General features: G+C 41.8%; 3 protein-coding genes across 3 annotated transcripts; all 3 read right to left on the reverse strand.

The window, feature by feature from the left end:
• Positions 1-4336: 4336 nt before the first annotated feature.
• On the reverse strand, positions 4337-5412 carry LOC146557247 (olfactory receptor 2K2-like). The gene has a single exon (XM_085249180.1). The coding sequence runs from the start codon at positions 5306-5308 to the stop codon at positions 4337-4339; it is 972 nt and encodes a 323-aa protein (XP_085105306.1). The 5' UTR covers positions 5309-5412.
• A 4928-nt stretch (positions 5413-10340) lies between these two features.
• Positions 10341-12731, reverse strand: LOC146557248 (olfactory receptor 52D1-like). The gene is made up of 2 exons (XM_085249088.1): positions 12676-12731; positions 10341-12580 (listed from the first exon to the last, which is right to left on the reverse strand). Exon 2 carries the CDS (start codon positions 12155-12157, stop codon positions 11186-11188), a length of 972 nt encoding a protein of 323 aa, XP_085105214.1. The 5' UTR covers positions 12158-12580; positions 12676-12731; the 3' UTR covers positions 10341-11185.
• A 5372-nt stretch (positions 12732-18103) lies between these two features.
• On the reverse strand, positions 18104-19127 carry LOC146557249 (olfactory receptor 5F1-like). The gene has a single exon (XM_085249328.1). The coding sequence runs from the start codon at positions 19073-19075 to the stop codon at positions 18104-18106; it is 972 nt and encodes a 323-aa protein (XP_085105454.1). The 5' UTR covers positions 19076-19127.
• Positions 19128-19732: the final 605 nt, after the last annotated feature.

Consider the following 19732-nt stretch of genomic DNA (forward strand, 5'->3'; position numbering starts at 1 on the left):
TGTTTTTCCAGGAAGAGAAAGGTCTTCTTTTCCTTTTCCTTTTTGATAAGTTATAAAGTAAAACAGTAAATTCAATCATTTTATGCTCACTTTCTATTACATTTTTCTTAAGGCAAGTAAAGGTTTGATGGTAACTGTAATGAACAAGATTAATATGACTATCAAGTCTTTAGAAATTCATAAAAATGTCATTTGCTTCAAATGTAACACCACAACAAATATTATTTCAAATGTCAGTTTGAAGCTGTAAATGGGAGGTATGACAAACCAGCAAAGGTTAACGTTTAATTAGGTAGAAAAAAAGAAAAGCGACATTACTGTAAATAATCAGATGGACAAGGTTGTTCCAAGTCTTTATGACTGGCAATATTTCAAAAGAAAAACAGAAATCAGTGAAGTAATCACTGAAGAAAACAGTTCACGGTGCATACGGCTTACTTCAAGGTAATACAGAAAAAATATGGAGTTCTTTGTTTAGAATAAGAAAAAAATTACTTATGGAAACCCACAAAAACTACACTGTAAAAAAACAATCCTAAAAAAAACTGTAATATTCCAGCAGCTGGGGCACCAAATTAATCCCATAAAATAACAGAAAATAACTTTCTCATAAAAATACGTTTATTTTCAGTAATGACACTACAGTTTGTTGCCCTAATTTTACATGTGATTTTGCCTTTTTCAAGTGCTTTTAAACATTAAATTAGGAACATTTTAATGTGAGTAAACAATGAAATTACCTATAAACAACGTCAATGAATGCGGCAATATGAATAATAATACTTAAATGTACAGAAATATACAGTTAACAGTTGGTTTAAATAATAATAATAATGATGGATTGCATTTATATAGCGCTTTTCGAGACCCTCAAAGCGCTTTACAATTCCACTATTCATTCACTCTCACATTCACACACTGGTGGAGGCAGCTACAGTTGTAGCCACAGCTGCCCTGGGGCAGACTGACAGAAGCGAGGCTGCCATATCGCGCCATCGGCCCCTCTGGCCAACACCAGTAGGTGGTAGGTGAAGTCAGTAGCGGTTTTTGATACGGGCGACGTGGTGGGGGGCGGCATCACGGGCATCGGCAAAAAAAATAAAAATAAAAAATTGCTCGTACTCATGCTGCGCATATTGGGAATGGCATAGGCACTGATCGCTTTTCTGTCGCCTATTTGCTGGGAGTAAATATCAATAACAATTGAAAATTTATAATTTACAGTTTGATGATTTAAAGTCTCACACACAGCCCGTCAAAAGGGGAGAGGACCAGCTGCTTCCAAATAGAGCACATTTCATTCATAATGATGTAAATCCAAGCCCATTATGTATTCATGATTTGAATCCTGGGTTGTGTGAAATCCCAGAAATAAACTGTGGACAAAGTGAATCTGTGAACTAAGGTGTAGGTCTATTAGGTTATGTTGTGGTGATCCTCGGGTTGAGGGGTTTGTGTTCATACTGGAGTGCAAAATGAAAACCAGTGGAAGATGGACAAGAAAAGTTCAAAGCCATCAGGTGCTCAGTTTAGAAAAAAGAGAAAAGAAGAGGAGGAGAAACGAGCAAAAGATACAGGTAAGCAGATGTGTCGTTGGATAATGGCAGCTCATCCTGAAACAATCAGAGTCAGAATCAGAATAGTTTATTAATCCCTAAGGAAATAATGTGGATTACAGTTGCTCCAAAAAGAAATGGTAAAAATAGTAACAGTAACAGACTAAACTCCAAACAGTACATTATGTTACAGATTTTAATGTTAATTAGTCATTTTCAATTTGTCCTGTTCTCATTGTATGACAAATTATGATGGCTGTTTGGTAGCTGTTTGCATTCAATGCATACTCTCTCTCTTTATATGTGTGTGTGTTTCTCTGGCGAAATTCAGTATGGTTCCGACAACAGTTTTATGTTAATGTATAATCCTTAATATGTTTTATGTGTGTGGGGCGCCAGAGGGAGTGTTCACCCGGGGCGCCAAACAGGCTAGGACCGCCACTGGGTGAAGTGTCTTGTCCAAGGACACAAAGACCGAGAGTGTCCGAGCCAGGGCTCGAACCGGCAACCTTCTGAGTACAAGGCGAATTGCCAACTCTTGAGCCACGATCGCCCTAAACAACAATAATAATAATTGTCATTTGATGTAAAAAAAAGTTTATAAGAATCATTTTATATATTTTCCATAGCATTACATTTGAATTTAACAGTTCAATCTTTCAAATAATGGACAGATATTTATGAAATTATGATACATTTGTGAATGTATTTTAACAATCTAAATATGCTCATGTAAGAAAATTATGTTTTATTACATTTACAGTGATTTTACGTTAATTTACATTTGAAATGTAAAATCACAGTCTATTTATGTGAATTTAATGATATTCTGGAAAAACAGTACAAAACTGTAAAATACACAGTAAAATATTTTATATTACAATTTTTTTTACAGTGTAACAAAGGCACAGCACAGAAAAGAGGTTGGAACTAATAAAGCAGAAATACTTTGCTACTCTAGAATTTACAGGTATCTACATCTTTTTACTTTTCTTCCCTACATTTTAACGCAAATATCTGTCTTTTTCACTCCTTACATTTTAAAACAGACTCATTGCTTTTGGTTTAACACATTTAATTAATGTTTTTTTCTTTTTTTGCACACTGGACACTGCAAATGAACCCGAACAGGTAAAATATAAAAAAAAAACCCTTTCAACTAACCAGACTTGCCAAGTGTAATGAGAAGACAGGACAGTTGTGGGTTTACATTTATTTTGACCTTCAAAAATACATTTAGTGCAAAAATCTTGGAAATGGAAGTAATCTTAGATATACACGAAATATTCCAACTTTCTAACTAATTACACTAGAGGTGTCAACAAGGCCCAGGAGCCGAATTTGGCCCAGCAAAGTAAGAAAAAACAAGTTACAGAAAGCCTTAGAAAACTATACTAACTATAAGTGCGAAACTGAGCTGTGCAATGTGCATATGGCCTGAGGGATGTAACAGTGGGTTATATCACAGTGTTCAGAGTAACAGCCTGCTTGAAGAAACTGTCTTTGCGTGGCTTGTTTTACTAAACAGCGGCAGAGCCTCCTGAATGCAGCAGTTTGAACAGTTCGTGTCCGGGACGTGAGCGGTCTGCAGAGATTTCCTAACACTGGACCTCTACAGGTCCTGGATGGAGGCAAGATCAGCACTGATGATCAGCTCTGCAGATCTGATTGCCTGTTGCAGTCTGGCCCAGTGACTGATGTCCACAGAACAGACTACATGATAGCAATATGGAAGATGACCAGCAGCTCCTGTGGCAGGTTGTAGTTCCTGAGGCAACTTAGGGCCTTCTTCTGGAAAGAGTTTATATGCAAGGATCACTTCAGATCGTGTGGAAAGGTGGATCCTAGGAATCTGAAGGGAACCACAGTAGCTACTGTATTGTTAAGCATCAGAAAAATCTGACTTAAGGATCAGACCAATGATGGTGGTGTCATCAGCGAACTTAAGGAGTTTCACATATGGGACAAGAACAGCAGGGAGAGAACACACCTGTGGGGGAGGCTGGTGAGGGTAGTTTGTGTGTGGGATGTGGAGCTTCTTGGACTCACCTACTGCTGGGAAATGAGCTACCAGAAATTTTTTTTTTTGCAAATTTTACACATTTATTTCTTACTATTTAACAGATTTCTAAATTTTGTCATGTAGAAAAACTGATTTGCACTGTACATCTTTAGCTTCAACTTTCAATCCTTCAAACAATGGAAAAGCCATTTAATTGTACAAGTGTTAAGTAAAAACAGACTTTCATGTTTGATTAAGCAGAAATTCTAAAACTGGTCCAGTTGCTAAAACCTCTGACTGTTTCAATAAGTGTTAAAGAAAAAGAGGATAAAACTGAGAAAACTACTAAAACTGCTTCACATCCATGTGGTTGTGGATCAGATTTATAAGACAGCATAATATCAAAATAGATTGACACTCTGATAGTGCTGCCACATCTAAAACAGTTTGTCTTTTAATCCTTTTCACATGTGCAGTCTCCACGGTGCCTGTTATTTCCTTGAACGGTAATGAGAAGAAAGAGAGTGAAATTTACAGCCTTCCTACATATCAGTGTTTTTTTGGTAATTAGGCAGGTGACCATCAAAAATACATTTAGTGCAAAGACATCTACAAAATGTAAATCATCTGGGAAATGCAGATAAATAATAAAACGTCATATCCGCTCACATCAATAGACATGTTTTCAGACAACTCCAAATAAAACACAAATTTCAGTAAAAATTAAACATTTTTTTGGACTTATTTTAAAATGGATGTCAAACAATGGGTGTGACACTTAGCTGTGTGTGAAACTATTTTCTGATCGAATAAAACAAAATTTAGTTCTTTTTAAAATAACAACACTATACAATTTTTTTCGGATTTTGGTCAGTTTGAAACCGTAAATCAGAGGATTCATAATAGGAGGAATGACAAGAAACTCTAATGCTACAAAGTTTTGAAGGGTCTGAGGCAACTCTTTCGAACCCAGTCGCAGACTTATAATATCAGTAAGTATTGCCACAACAAAAGTAAATAATGAGACGAGATGTGGGACACATGTTTGCATGAACTTTGCTCTGTTTTCTATAGACTTTACACATGTTTGAATGATATACATATAGGACCAAACTATAAAAACACCATGAAGCAAATAAATAATTATTATAATATTTGCAAATATTCCATTAACTATAGTTTGTGCTGGAAAACAAGCGAGTTGGACAATACTCCAGTTCATACAGAAGAGTCTGGAAAGATACGGGCTGCATAACTTCAGTCTGGATGTTAGAAAAGCATGCACAGCCATAATGCAGAAAGTTGTTAACCACAAAAAACATGCAAACCTTATGACTCTTTGCTTTGTCATGATAGAGTGGTACTTCAGTGGCTGACATATGGCCACATATCTGTCATATGCCATGAGTGCAAGAATCGACAGTTCACCACAGACAAAAGAATAAATCACCTGAGTCTGAATAAGGCAACCGTAATATGAGATGAGATGAACATCAGAGAGGAGATCCCAGAGAAATCTGGGAAAGAAACCTGCTGTTCCATAAAGTGCATTGATGCAAAAGACACAGAGCAGAATATACATTGATTCATGGAGGTTGCTGTCCAAGATGATGATCACAATGAGAGAAACATTGACGAGGCAAATGATGCAGTAACACAACAAACTGAGGAAAAAGAGAACAAACCTGTGACTGACTGTTTCATTGAAACCTGAAAGAAAAAACATTGTTATTACAGAAACATTATTCATTGTGATTGAGAGATCTAAGTGAAGCCTAGTCGCTCACTGTATCTGGTCTCTGTTCTCCTCTCTCCTCTATCAGGTACAGATAACAGCAACACGTGAGCTGGGATTTCAAACCAGCCAATCATTGATCTGGAATGAAAGCTCACAGCTTTGGAAAATCACAGGGGATTTAATATGTATCATGTACTTAACACATAATAAAACAAACCTGCAGGTTCTTGAAAAAGAAATATTAAAACGTTTTACAACTTTATTAAAAAAAATGCTTTCTTCATAATACTGTTAGGAATTTTTTACATTTATGCCAATTAAACATAATTGTCCAGGGCTTGTTGTGGTTTTCTTCTGTTTTTCATTGTAGTCTTTCGTAGTCCAGTCAGATCATTGTTGCTTCAGTGATAATGATCAGGCTCTCTGACGTTTGCTGAAGTCACTAGTAAGACAGTAAGAAGTTCTTGTGAATGTTGCTTTGTCTTTGCCTCTTAGTAACTCTGTGGAAAAAAGACTTGTTTGCACCTGTTACCTGCTACTTACCTGTTACTCTGCCGCCTGCTCACTCTCTACCTTTCCTATTCCACAATGGAAAGAATCCATCCCAGGTACCTCTCCAATTTTCTGCAGAGTGATGTAACCTTATCGTTGCACCACGATCACCCCCTTTTCCTCCAGCCCAGAAAAGAGTAAATCAAAGTTTTTTTTGTGTAAAACCATGGTCTCAGAGATCAGGTTGTAAATTCTGAGTTGCTGCAGGAACCACAACCTCTGCTGGGCCTTCTTCTGGATAGAGTCTATATGTGGGGACCACTTCAGATCGTGTGGAAAGGTGGATCCTAGGAATCTGAAGTGATCCACGGTAAGTACTCTATTTTTAAGGATAGTTAGGGTGAGTCTGAAGGTTCACTGTCACCTCCACAGTCGGGTCCAGATGGTTCTGACTGCAACAGTGGAACAGCTGGTCCACCTCCTGTCTGTACGTGGACTCGTCTTCATTGTGGATCAGACCAGTGATTACCAGTTTGCAAATCATGCGAACAGATCCACAGAAGATGCCATCAATGTAGCTCTCCACTCTGTGCTGAGCCACCAGGAGCAGCGGCAAAGCTACGTCAGAAAGCTCTTTGTGGGTGTTCTCAGAATCTCATCTCCACTTTGTGGTTCTGTTGGCTTCATCAGGTGATGGCCTTCTGCTCGCTTTGGAATGGTTCACAGCTGAGTGTGAAGCAGTGGCAATGAGAATCAGCACCTCCAAATCTGAGGCCATGGTCCTCAGCCGGAAAAGGGTGGAGGGCCAACTTCAGGTCAGGGACGAGTTCCTGCCCCAAGTTTAAGTATCTCGGGGTCTTGTTCATGAGTGACGAGAGACGGGAGATCGACAGACGGATTGGTGCTGCGGCTGCAGTGATATGGATGCAATACCAGTGTGTTGTGGTGAAGAGAGAGCTGAGTGTAAAAGCGAAACTCTTAATTTACTGGTCGATCTACGTCCTTCCCCTCCCCTATGGTCATGAGCTGTGGGTAGTGACCGAGATTGCGGATACAAGCGGCAGAAATGGGCTTCCTCTGAAGGGTGGCTGGCCTCTCCCTTAGAGATAGGGTGAGAAGTTCAGTCTTCCGGGAGGGGATCAGAGTAGAGCAGCTGCTCCTCCACATTGAATAGAGCCAGTTGAGGTTGTTCAGGCATCCTGAGCACCTCCTGAATGAGGTGTTTCGGGCATGTCCCACCAGGAGGAGGCCCCGAGGCAGACCTGGGACATGCTAGAGAGATTTTATCTCTCAGCTGGCTTGGGAATGCCTTGGTGTTCCCCCAGACAAGTTGGAGGAGTTGGCTGAGTAGAGGGTGGTCTGAGCTTCTCTGCTAGGGCTGCGGCCCCTGTGACCCAGCCCCGGATAAGCAGATGGATGGATGGATGATCTTTGTGGATTACAGCTCAGCTTTCTATACAATCATCCTGGATATCCTCTTCACCAAACTGGTCACTCTTGGCCTTTGACTTTCTCACCAACCGGCCCCAGACTGTAAGACTTGACCCCTATCTCTCCTCCACTCGCATGCTGAGCACTGGCTCCCCACAAGGCTGTGTGCTGAGCCCCCTCCTGTATTGTCTCTAGACCTAAGACTGCAGTTCGACCCACAACAACAACATCATCATCAAGTTTGCTGAAGACACCACATTAGTCAGACTTATCTCAAAGGGAGACGAGGCAGACTACAGAGAGGAAGTCCTGAAGTTGACATCATGGTGTTCAGAGAAAAAACTAGCACTGACCATTATAAAAACCAAAGAGATCATTGTCGACTTCAGGTGGCACAGCACTGACTTAGGCCCCCGATACATCAACAGTGATGGTTGGAGAGGGTCCACACCTTCCGGTTTTCCAAGAAGCACAAACTGGACTCCAACCTGCTGCTGATCTTCTACTGCTCGTCCATTGACAGCCTGCTGACATACTGCCTCAAAGTAAGGTACGGCAGCTGACCAGATGGGAACAGAGTGAAGCTTCACAGTGTAATCAAGGCAGCACAGAAGATGAGGGAAGCGCTACAGGTGCATCAGCACAAACACTGACAGACTTAGGAACAGTTCCTTTGCAAAAACCATGAGCACCCTGAACTCACAGATGAACCGACGACACAGTTTCACCCCCCAATTCAAGCCTCTCCTCTATACACAGAATATACAAACACTACCACCACTGTGCAATATTTAATTTATGTCAAAATACCTCACTGTAAATATAGACTATTTATTTTTTCCAATATTTGTATATTTGATATTGACCTGCCCATATGTATACAGTGCCACAGAACTGTGCACCTCACCCCCCTTTCTTCTTTCCCCACATGTCTGCACTGGGTAGGAGATGCTCTGAATCTCTTTGTACATGTGTATAGTGACAATAAAAGGCATTCTAGTCAATCTGTCAGGAACCTGGGTCCTTTTGACCCAGCGTTTTGTGTTTTCTATTATTGTCATTTTGGTTCTGTTCTTCCTCGGTTAGTGTTCTTTTCTTTCTGCCCGTGTATCCCTGTGTCCAGTCTGCGTTTCTGAGTCTGTGTCATTACCTGTATGTGTTTCCTGTTTTACTTGGAAGGTCTCTTTCTTATGTCTGTGTTCTGTTTACGTTTCCCTTATGTAGCACTCATGTGCGTGTTTCGAATACTCCCAGATCAAAACAAGAGTATGTCACCCAAATTTGACATCAAAGAGCTCAAAGATTTGGACCAGTAGGTTCGGCTACGTACAGGAGAGGCGAACTGAATGAGACTCAGACAACCGCGAGTTTTGAAAAATAACCGGAATTGTATTTTTCTTTTCAATTAGAAATAACAGGACATTATGACAAACATACAAAACACTTACAAATGAAATTATTCCCTTTCGGTACCAGTACTCTCTTAATAATACCTTTTGGCAAAATCACAGTGATCACTTGATGGAAAAAAAGAAATCTTACCTGGGTGCACCCTTTCTAGAGGTACAGTTCACATCCAACAATGAACCACAATTTCAATCATCAGCATATAAATGTTAACACTTATTTGCATTTTCACAGACTTCGTTAACAAATAGCAACAGTTAATCAGCTGGAGGGTTATTTCCAACCGCTCACACTCACTTTTGTTCACATTCATGGAATGTACAGAGTCCGTAAAACGAGTCCTTAAAACCACCCGCCCGTGAGTCCAGGGGGATGTGTGTGAAGAAGGGGGACTACGAGTACAAAATGGCGTGGTGTGTTTCTGTTTTGTTGCATCTGGCCTACCACACTCTGATGTGCAGGACAGAACAAAGTCATTTGGTCCTTCAACGGGGTTGGCTCGCCATCAATTTCAGGATCCGTTGGAATGCACCAGGAAGATACAAACCAAAGAAACAAAAAAAAAAAAAACCCAAAACCAAACAAAAGAAAAAAAACCTGACCTGTCAACGACAGTGTCATGGGACATATTAAGTTCCTCATAAAATCACAATTCACACATTCACTTCAACTGCTGGGTTTCAGTAAATTGAACAAAGTTTCCTACAGAACATTCCTAAACAATTATCATTAAACACTGGAACATTTTACTTGCAAGGCATTCATGAAACACAGATAAATAATGAACAAGTAAAACACTTTGCTCACCGATCTCAGAATTAGAAAGACGGAGCAGCGAGAGATGGCGCACGACCGATGAAATGGCGTCGTCTCTAACTCCCGACCTTTCTCGACTAAGCAATGTAAAAAGAACCAGCTAATTACTCGTCTTAGCAATATACATACAGTAAAACAATCTTTCGTAAACAGTGAGTGCTAGCTCTCCGTCTATATTACTCTTTTTCATACCTCGTCTCAGTAAATCGCCGTGTCTCGTTTCCTCACTAGCTTGCTCATGGAAGGTTCGCGAGCGGAAGAGAGAAAAGAAAAATCTGTGTCCTCCTAGGCAGGGGCGGCAGGCGGAGCCTGTACCACGTTTCAGCAGCTCATTGGCCTAGAGTAGCACGTGTCTAAACCAGAACAGTTAACTCCTTAACGGCTGCACCTATGGTTTATTCATTACAAATGAAGTGTGCTGTTTAGATTAATGATTCTTTTATTCTGGTGTATTCTAGTTAAGCCATACTCAAATATGGGTTACACTTACCTCGTCAGCTGTTATGTCCCCCAGATATGTTTCCCTCCTGTTTCCCATCCCCTGATTACTGGTATGTGTATTTATACTGTAGTGTGTGTTCACCCGTCCTCATTGCTGGTTCGTCTGTGTTGTTTCCCACGGTCTCTCTGTGTCTCTCTGTGTCTCTCTGTGTTTCTCTGTGTCTCTCCCCGTGTATTTCCCCGTGTATTTCCCCTGACCTCCCTGCATCGTCATTTCTGGTTTGTTTTGTTAGTTTTGCCCAGTTTAGGTTTTCCAGTTTCATGTCCACCCGCACCGTTTGCTGTTTGTATTTTCTCTTGTCATTAAACTCAGGTGCACCCGAGCTGCCGCTTCCTGGTCCTAAATAATTCCCACACGGCTTGCCCCGGCAGACCGTGACAGTGTCAGTTTAGAAGGTCAAGAACAGCAGGGAGAGAACACGCCTATTGGGGAGGCCTTTGCTGGTAGTTTGTGTGTGGGATGTGGTGCTTCTTGGCCTCACCTGCTGCTGGGAAATGAGCTACCAGATCTTTTCTTTTTGCAATTGTACACATTTATTTCTTACTGTTTAACAGATTTCTCATCTCTTTTTACTTAATACAGTAAAAAGAAACATTTTGTCATGTAGAAAAACTGATTTGCACTGTACATCTTTAGCTTCAACTTTCAATCCTTCAAATAATGGAAAAGCCATTTAATTGTACAAGTGTTAAGTAAGAACAGACTTTCATGTTTGATTAAGCAGAAATTCTAAAACTGGTCCAGTTGCTAAAACCTCTGACTGTTTCAATAAGTGTTAAAGAAAAAGAGGATAAAACTGAGAAAACTACTAAAACTGCTTCACATCCATGTGGTTGTGGATCAGATTTATAAGACAGCATAATATCAAAATAGATTGACACTCTGATAGTGCTGCCACATCTAAAACAGTTTGTCTTTTAATCCTTTTCACATGTGCAGTCTCCATGGTGCCTGTTATTTCCTTGAACAGTAATGAGAAGAAAGATAGTGAAATTTACAGCCTTTCTACATATCAGTGTTTTTTTGGTAATTAGGCAGGTGACCATCAAAAATACATTTAGTGCAAAGACATCTACAAAATGTAAATCATCTGGGAAATGCAGATAAATAATAAAACGTCATATCCGCTCACATCAATAGACATGTTTTCAGACAACTCCAAATAAAACACAAATTTCAGTAAAAATTAAACATTTTTTTGGACTTATTTTAAAATGGATGTCAAACAATGGGTGTGACACTTAGCTGTGTGTGAAACTATTTTCTGATCGAATAAAACAAAATTTAGTTACTTTTAAAATAACAACACTATAAAATCGTTTTCGAATTTTGGTCAATTTGAAACCGTAAATTAGAGGATTCATAATAGGAGGAATGACAAGAAACTCTAATGCTACAAAGTTTTGAAGGGACTGAGGCAACTCTTTCGAACCCAGTCGCATACTTATAATATCAGTAAGTATTGCCACAACAAAAGTAAATAATGAGACGAGATGTGGGACACATGTTTGCATGAACTTTGCCCTGTTTTCTATAGACTTTACACATGTTTGAATGATATACATATAGGACCAAACTATAAAAACACCATGAAGCAAATAAATAATTATTGTAATATTTGCAGATATAGCATTGATTGCAGTTTGTGCTGGAAAACAAGCGAGTTGAACAATAATCCAGTTCACACAGAAGAGTGTGGAAATATACGGGCTGCATAACTTCAGTCTGGATGTTAGAAAGATATTCACAGCCACAATGCAGAAAGTTGTGAACCACAAAAAACATGCAAACCTAATGACTCTTTGCTTTGTCATGATAGAGTGGTACTTCAGTGGCTGACATATGGCCACATATCTGTCATATGCCATGAGTGCAAGAATCGACAATTCGCCGCAGACAAAAGAATAAATCACCTTAGTCTGAATAAGGCAACCGTAATATGAGATGAGATGAACATCAGAGAGGAGATCCCAGAGAAATCTGGGGTAGAAACCTGCTGTTCCATAAAGTGCATTGATGCAAAAGACACAGAGCAGAATATACATTGATTCATGGAGGTTGCTGTCCAAGATGATGATCACAATGAGAGAAACATTGACGAGGCAAATGATGCAGTAACACAACAAACTGAGGAAAAAGAGAACAAACCTGTGACTGATTGTTTCATTGAAACCTGAAAGAAAAAACGTTGTTATTACAGAAACATTATTCATTGTGATTGAGAGATCTAAGTGAAGCCTAGTCGCTCACTGTATCTGGTCTCTGTTCTCCTCTCTCCTCTATCAGGTACAGATAACAGCAACACGTGAGCTGGGATTTCAAACCAGCCAATCATTGATCTGGAATGAAAGCTCACAGCTTTGGAAGATCACAGGGGATTTAATATGTATCATGTACTAAACACATAATAAAACAAACCTGCAGGTTCTTGAAAAAGAAATATTAAAAAGTTTTACAACTTTATTTAAAAAATGCTTTCTTCATAATACTGTTAGGATTTTTTTTTACATTTATGCCAATTAAACATAATTGTCCAGGGCTTGTTGTGGTTTTCTTCTGTTTTTCGTTTGTAGTCTTTCGTAGTCCAGTCAGATCATTGTTGCTTCAGTGATAATGATCAGGCTCTCTGACGTTTGCTGAAGTCACTAGAAAGACAGTAAGAAGTTCTTGTGAATGTTGCTTTGTCTTTGCCTCTTAGTAACTTTGTTTGCACCTGTTACCTGCTACTTACCTGTTACTCTGCCGCCTGCTCACTCTCAACTTTTCCTATTCCACAATGGAAAGAATCCATCCCAGGTACCTCTCCAATTTTCTGCAGAGTGGTGTAACCTTATCGTTGCACCACGATCACCCCCTTTTCCTCCAGCACAGAAAAGAGTAAATCAAAGTTTTTTTTGTGTAAAACCATGGTCTCAGAGATCAGGTTGTAAATTCTGAGTTGCTGCAGGAACCACAACCTCTGCTGGGCCTTCTTCTGGATAGAGTCTATATGTGGGGACCACTTCAGATCGTGTGGAAAGGTGGATCCTAGGAATCTGAAGTCATCCACGGTAAGTACTCTATTTTAAAGGATAGTTAGGGTGAGTCTGAAGGTTCACTGTCACCTCCACAGTTTGGTCCGGATGGTTCTGACTGCAACAGTGGAACAGCTGGTCCACCTCCTGTCTGTACGTGGACTTGTCTTCATTGTGGATCAGACCAAGTATTACCAGTTTGCAAATCATGCGAACAGATCCATAGAAGATGCCATCAACATAGCTCTCCACTCTGTGCTGAGCCACCTGGAGCAGCGGCAAAGCTACGTCAGAAAGCTCTTTGTGGGGTTTGTCAGAATCTCTTCTCTAGTTTGTGGTTCTGTTGGCTTCATCAGGTAATGGCCTTCTGCTCGCTTTGGAATGGTTCACAGCTGAGTGTGAAGCAGTGGCAATGAGAATCAGCACCTCCAAATCTGAGGCCATGATCCTCAGCCGGAAAAGGGTGGAGGGCCCACTTCAGGTCAGGGACGAGTTCCTGCCCCAAGTTTAAGTATCTCGGGGTCTTGTTCATGAGTGACGAGAGACGGGAGATCGACAGACGGATTGGTGCTGTGGCTGCAGTAATATGGACGATATACCATTGTGTTGTGGTGAAGAGAGAGCTGAGTGTAAAAGCGAAGCTCTCAAGTTACTGGTCGATCTACGTCCCTCCCCTCCACTATAGTCATGAGCTGTGGGTAGTGACCGAAAGAACGAGATTGCGGATACAAGCGGCAGAAATGGGCTTCCTCTGAAGGGTGGCTGGCCTCTCCCTTAGAGATAGGGTGAGAAGTTCAGTCTTCCGGGAGGGGCTCAGAGTAGAGCAGCTGCTCCTCCATATTAAATAGAGCCAGTTGAGGTTGTTTGGGCATCCTGGGCGTCTCCTGAATGAGGTGTTTCGGGCATGTCCCACCAGGAGGAGGCCCCGGGGCAGACCTGGGACACACTAGAGAGATTTTATCTCTCAGCTGGCTTGGGAACGCCTTGGTGTTCCCCCAGACAAGTTTGAGGAGGTGGCTGAGGAGAGGGAGGTCTGGGCTTCTCTGCTAGGGCTGCGGCCCCTGTGACCCGGCCCCGGATAAGCAGATGGATGGATGGATGCTCTTTGTGGATTACAGCTCAGCTTTCTATACAATCATCCTGGATATCCTCTTCACCAAACTGGTCACTCTTGGCCTTTGACTTTCTCACCAACCGGCACCAGACTGTAAGACTTGACCCCCATCTCTCCTCCACTCGCATGCTGAGCACTGGCTCCCCACAAGGCTGTGTGCTGAGCCCCCTCCTGTATTGTCTCTAGACCTAAGACTGCAGTTCGACCCACAACAACAACATCATCATCAAGTTTGCTGAAGACACCACATTAGTCAGATTTATCTCAAAGGGAGACGAGGCAGACTACAGAGAGGAAGTCCTGAAGTTGACATCATAGTGTTCAGAGAAAAAAAAAACTAGCACTGACCACTATGGAAACCAAAGAGATCATTGTCGACTTCAGGTGGCACAGCACTGACTTAGGTCCCCTATACATCAACAGTGATGGTTGGAGAGGGTCCAACTGTTCGTCCATTGACAGCCTGCTGACATACTGCATCAAAGTAAGGTACGGCAGCTGACCAGATGGGAACAGAGTGAAGCTTCACAGTGTAATCACGGCAGCACAGAAGATTATTGGCTGCCCTCTCCCCTCCTTGTCAGACATTTATTTCACCCGCTGCCTCAACAGAGCAACAAACATCATCAAGGGCAGCTCCCACCCAGGTTTTGACCTGTTCGACCTGCTTCCCTCAGGGAAGCGCTACAGGTGCATCAGCACAAACACTGACAGACTTAGAAACAGTTCCTGGGCCCCGGTCTGGATGGGCCTGGGCCCCCTTTCCCTGGCGGGTCGTGGAGTATGGGAGTGCCTACTGGGGTCAGCGGGGGAGCTGGCCCCAGGGAGGGGTCATCTGCCCCTTACTTCCTTCCCTCCCCATCTCCAGTTGCCTCCCTCTTTCCGCTCCACCACAACCACCCACACATGCAGGGCCTTGGAGTAGGGGTATGTCACCAGGGTGCAGAGGAGGCTACCCCCCCCCCCCCCCCCCCCTCTGTCCCCTTCTGGCTGCCTCTGCCTCAATTTTATCCCACAACTTAGACATTCACATTACTCACACTCTCATTACACATACATATAGGATCTTGGGGGTGGGCACGATACACGGAGTCCAAATTACCATCAGGGTGTATACCTCACCCCTGGCGTCGTTGCCCACCTCTCAATTTTGAATACACGTAGACATTGAGGGCTAGCAGGAGGGACTATGCGCTTACCTGCTGCTCTCTGGCAGGTAGCTCCATGCCCTCCTGGGTTTTAATTGCACCTTAGAACACACATGCATCAACACTACAATGAGCGGGTGGAGGGAGGTTTGGAGTCTTCTCTCACCCAGTTCTCTGCGGCCTGCTGGAGCGGGGGGGCTAGGAGGAGTTGGCCGTCCAACTGCGGTCTGGAGTGTGGGGCCTCCCTGCTGCTGCGGAGTCGGGGCGGTCTGCCTCTCCCCACCGCAGGGAAAAGGGTAACACCACCTGGGTCTGGGTGCAGTTCCCCCCTCCAGGGGCAAGGGTACCTAGACCCGGTTCGTAGAGTACACTTGGGGAGTGTGATCGTGTGTACAGCGTCTCTTTATGTCTGTCTCCACGTTGGTTGAGTGTGGAGTAAGTGCATATGAGAGCATGAGGGTGGGAATGGATGTTTGTGTCTGTGTGTGCCTGTATGTCTGTGTCTATATGTCAGGTTGGGTATCAGACGCCACCTCTCTGGGGACATCTCAGGCCCTCCAAGGTTTGGAGGCCTATCTCCACCCACCACCACTTCCCCTGCCGGTGGCGGACTCCCTCAGGTGTCGGTGCGTTGGTGGTTCTTTGTGTCTGGGGGTGGGCGTCCGGGTACACACCGGCTCACTCCTTGGCGGCCGCTTATCGGGGCCTGGAGCCTGGGGCTCGCTCGGGCCACTTCGGAGGTGGGGTACCCCCGGCCTCTCGGCCTGGGGCTCGGTCACTCAGGCACAGCTGGCTGCCGGCGGAGCTCATGGGCGCGTCACTGCAACTCCCCCTGGCTTCTGCTCCGCGGCTGCTGAGTGAACCCTCATCTGGGACTCTCCTCAGCTCTTACTGGGACAGTGGCGCGGCTGCCCCTCTGTTGGTCTTCCTTGGTCTCTTGTGTTCTGGGGGCCTCTGGATGTCTGGAGTTTTGATCTCCTCCATACCTGCCTCATACCCTGGAGGACGGGGCTGTGGCTCCCCACACTCCCTAGCAGATCGTTACATGGAGAAACCTTTGGAATGCAAGCATGCTGATCCACACAGGTATGCACACAGGTGTACACACGGGTATTCACAGACGCGGACTACAGCTTTCTTGGCTGCTGCCTCAAAGCACATTGTGCGCTGTCTATCTTGCGTGCTGCACAATATCGTTTATTATTTAGAATCTACTGATATCTACTGCTAGCTAGTTTATTGTGATGGTGCCGTTTTTTTTTATTATGTTGCTCTTTGTTGTTTGCTTTCTCTTCTGTTTTTTTTCTCCATACAGGTGACCCAGGTGTTTTGTTTTTTTTGTTTTTTTTTGTTTTTTCTTTCTTCCCCCCCTTCTCACCGTCTCTTCTCCCCTTTGGTTTTCTTTCTCTCCCTCTCTTTCTTTCATTCTCTCTCCCTGTCCTATCCCACAATCATGTCTGTCCCGTTTGTAGCAACTGAAAATAAAATAAATTCATAATTATAATAAAGGTCAATCAAATGGACCAATATGGCAAGGCCATGATGATCCACTTGGTAAAATAAATCCGCTTGGCATCTTCCTTGGCCTTAAGAGAACAATTCTGATGGCTAAAGATCCAAACGGGACACAAAAAAAAAAAAAAAAGAAAAAAAAAAAGAAAGAAACAGTTCCTTTGCAAAAGCCATGAGTACCCTGAACTCACACACGAACCGACGACACAGTTTCACCCCCCAATTCAAGCCTCTCCTCTATACACAGAATATACAAAAACTACCACTACTGTGCAATATTTAATTTATGTCAAATACCCCACTGTAAAAATAGACTTATTTATTTTTTTTCAGTATTTGTATATTTGACATTTTTTGATATTGACCTGCTCATATGTATACAGTGCCACGGAACTGTGCACCTCACCCCCCTTTCTTCTTTTCCCACATGTCTGCACTGGGTATGAGATGCTCTGAATCTCTTTGTACATGTGTATAGTGACAATAAAAGGCATTCTAGTCAATCAGTTTAGAGGGTCAAGAACAGCAGGGAGAGAACACGCCTATTGGGGAGGCCTTTGCTGGTAGTTTGTGTGTGGTATGTGGTGCTTCTTGGCCTCACCTGCTGCTGGGAAATGAGCTACCAGAATTTTTTTTTTTTTTTTTTTTTTTTACAATTGTACACATTTATTTCTTACTGTTTAACAGATTTCTCATTTCTTTTACTTAATACAGTAAAAACAAACACATTGTAATGTAGAAAAACTGATTTGCACTGTAAATATTCAGCTTTAACTTTCAATCCTTCAAACAATGGAAAAGCCATTTAATTGTACAAGTGTTAAGTAAGAACAGACTTTCATGTTTGATTAAGCAGAAATTCTAAAACTGGTCCAGTTGCTAAAACCTCTGACTGTTTCAATAAGTGTTAAGGATAAAGAGGATAAAACTGAGAAAACTACTAAAACTGCTTCACATCCATGTGGTTGTGGATCAGATTTATAAGACAGCATAATATCAAAATAGATTGACACTCTGATAGTGCTGCCACATCTAAAACAGTTTGTCTTTTAATCCTTTTCACATGTGCAGTCTCCACGGTGCCTGTTATTTCCTTGAACAGTAATGAGAAGAAAGACTGAAATTTACAGCCTTTCTACATATCAGTGTTTTTTTGTTAATTAGGCAGGTGACCATCAAAAATACATTTAGTGCAAAGACATCTATAAAATGTAAATCATCTGGGAAATGCAGATAAATAATAAAACATCATATCCGCTCACATCAATAGACATGTTTTCAGACAACTCCAAATAAAACACAAATTTCAGTAAAAATTAAACATTTTTTTGGACTTATTTTAAAATGGATGTCAAACAATGGGTGTGACACTTAGCTGTGTGTGAAACTATTTTCTGATCGAATAAAACAAAAATTAGTTCTTTTTAAAATAACAACACTATAAATTTTTTTTCGGATTTTGGTCAGTTTGAAACCGTACATCAGAGGATTCATAATAGGAGGAATGACAAGAAATTCTATTACTACAAAGTTTTGAAGGGTCCGATGCAACTCTTTCGAACCCAGTCGCATACTTATAACATCAGTAAGTATTGCCACAACAAAAGTAAATAATGAGATGAGATGTGGGACACATGTTTGCATGAACTTTGCCCTGTTTTCTATAGACTTTACACATGTTTGAATGATATACATATAGGACCAAACTATAAAAACACCATGAAGCAAATAAATAATTATTGTAATATTTGCAAATATGCCATTAACTATAGTTTGTGCTGGAAAACAAGCGAGTTGAACAATAATCCAGTTCACACAGAAGAGTGTGGAAAGATACGGGCTGCATAACTTCAGTCTGGATGTTAGAAAGGCATTCACAGCCATAATGCAGAAATTTGTGAACCACAAAAAACATGCAAACCTTATGACTCTTTGCTTTGACATGATAGAGTGGTACTTCAGTGGCTGACATATGGCCACATATCTGTCATATGCCATGAGTGCAAGAATTGAGAGTTCGCCGCAGACAAAAGAATAAATCACCTTAGTCTGAATAAGGCAACCGTAATATGAAATGAGATGAACATCAGAGAGGAGATCCCAGAGAAATTTGGGAAAGAAACCTGCTGTTCCATAAAGTGCATTGATGCAAAAGACACAGAGCAGAATATACATTGATTCATGGAGGTTGCTGTCCAAGATGATGATCACAATGAGAGAAACATTGACGAGGCAAATGATGCAGTAACACAACAAACTGAGGAAAAAGAGAACAAACCTGTGACTGACTGTTTCATTGAAACCTGAAAGAAAAAACGTTGTTATTACAGAAACATTATTCATTGTGACTGAGAGACCTAAGTGAAGCCTAGTCGCTCACTGTATCTGGTCTCTGTTCTCCTCTCTCCTCTATCAGGTACAGATAACAGCAACACGTGAGCTGGGATTTCAAACCAGCCAATCATTGATCTGGAATGAAAGCTCACAGCTTTGGAAAATCACAGGGGATTTAATATGTATCATGTACTAAACACATAATAAAACAAACCTGCAGGTTCTTGAAAAAGAAATTTTAAAACGTTTTACAACTTTATTTAAAAGATGCTTTCTTCATAATACTGTTAGGAATTTCTTACATTTATGCCAATTAAACATATTTGTCCAGGACTTGTTGTGGTTCTCTTCTGTTTTTCGTTTGTAGTCTTTCGTAGTCCAGTCAGATCATTGTTGCTTCAGTGATAATGATCAGGCTCTCTGACGTTTGCTGAAGTCACTAGAAAGACAGTAAGAAGTTCTTGTGAATGTTGCTTTGTCTTTGCCTCTTAGTAACTCTGTGGAAAAAAGAATTGTTTGCAGCTGTTACCTGCTACTTACCTGTTACTCTGCCGCCTGCTCACTCTCTACTTTTCCTATTCCACAATGGAAAGATTCTATCCCAGGTGCTTCTCCAATTTTCTGCAGAGTGATGTAACCTTATCGTTGCACCACGATCACCCCCTG

The sequence above is a fragment of the Mchenga conophoros genome, linkage group LG16 (assembly GCF_057382185.1).
Source record: "Mchenga conophoros isolate Kocher_MC1m ecotype Shallow Benthic linkage group LG16, M_conophoros_male_GT1.1, whole genome shotgun sequence".
Lineage (NCBI taxonomy): Eukaryota > Metazoa > Chordata > Actinopteri > Cichliformes > Cichlidae > Mchenga > Mchenga conophoros.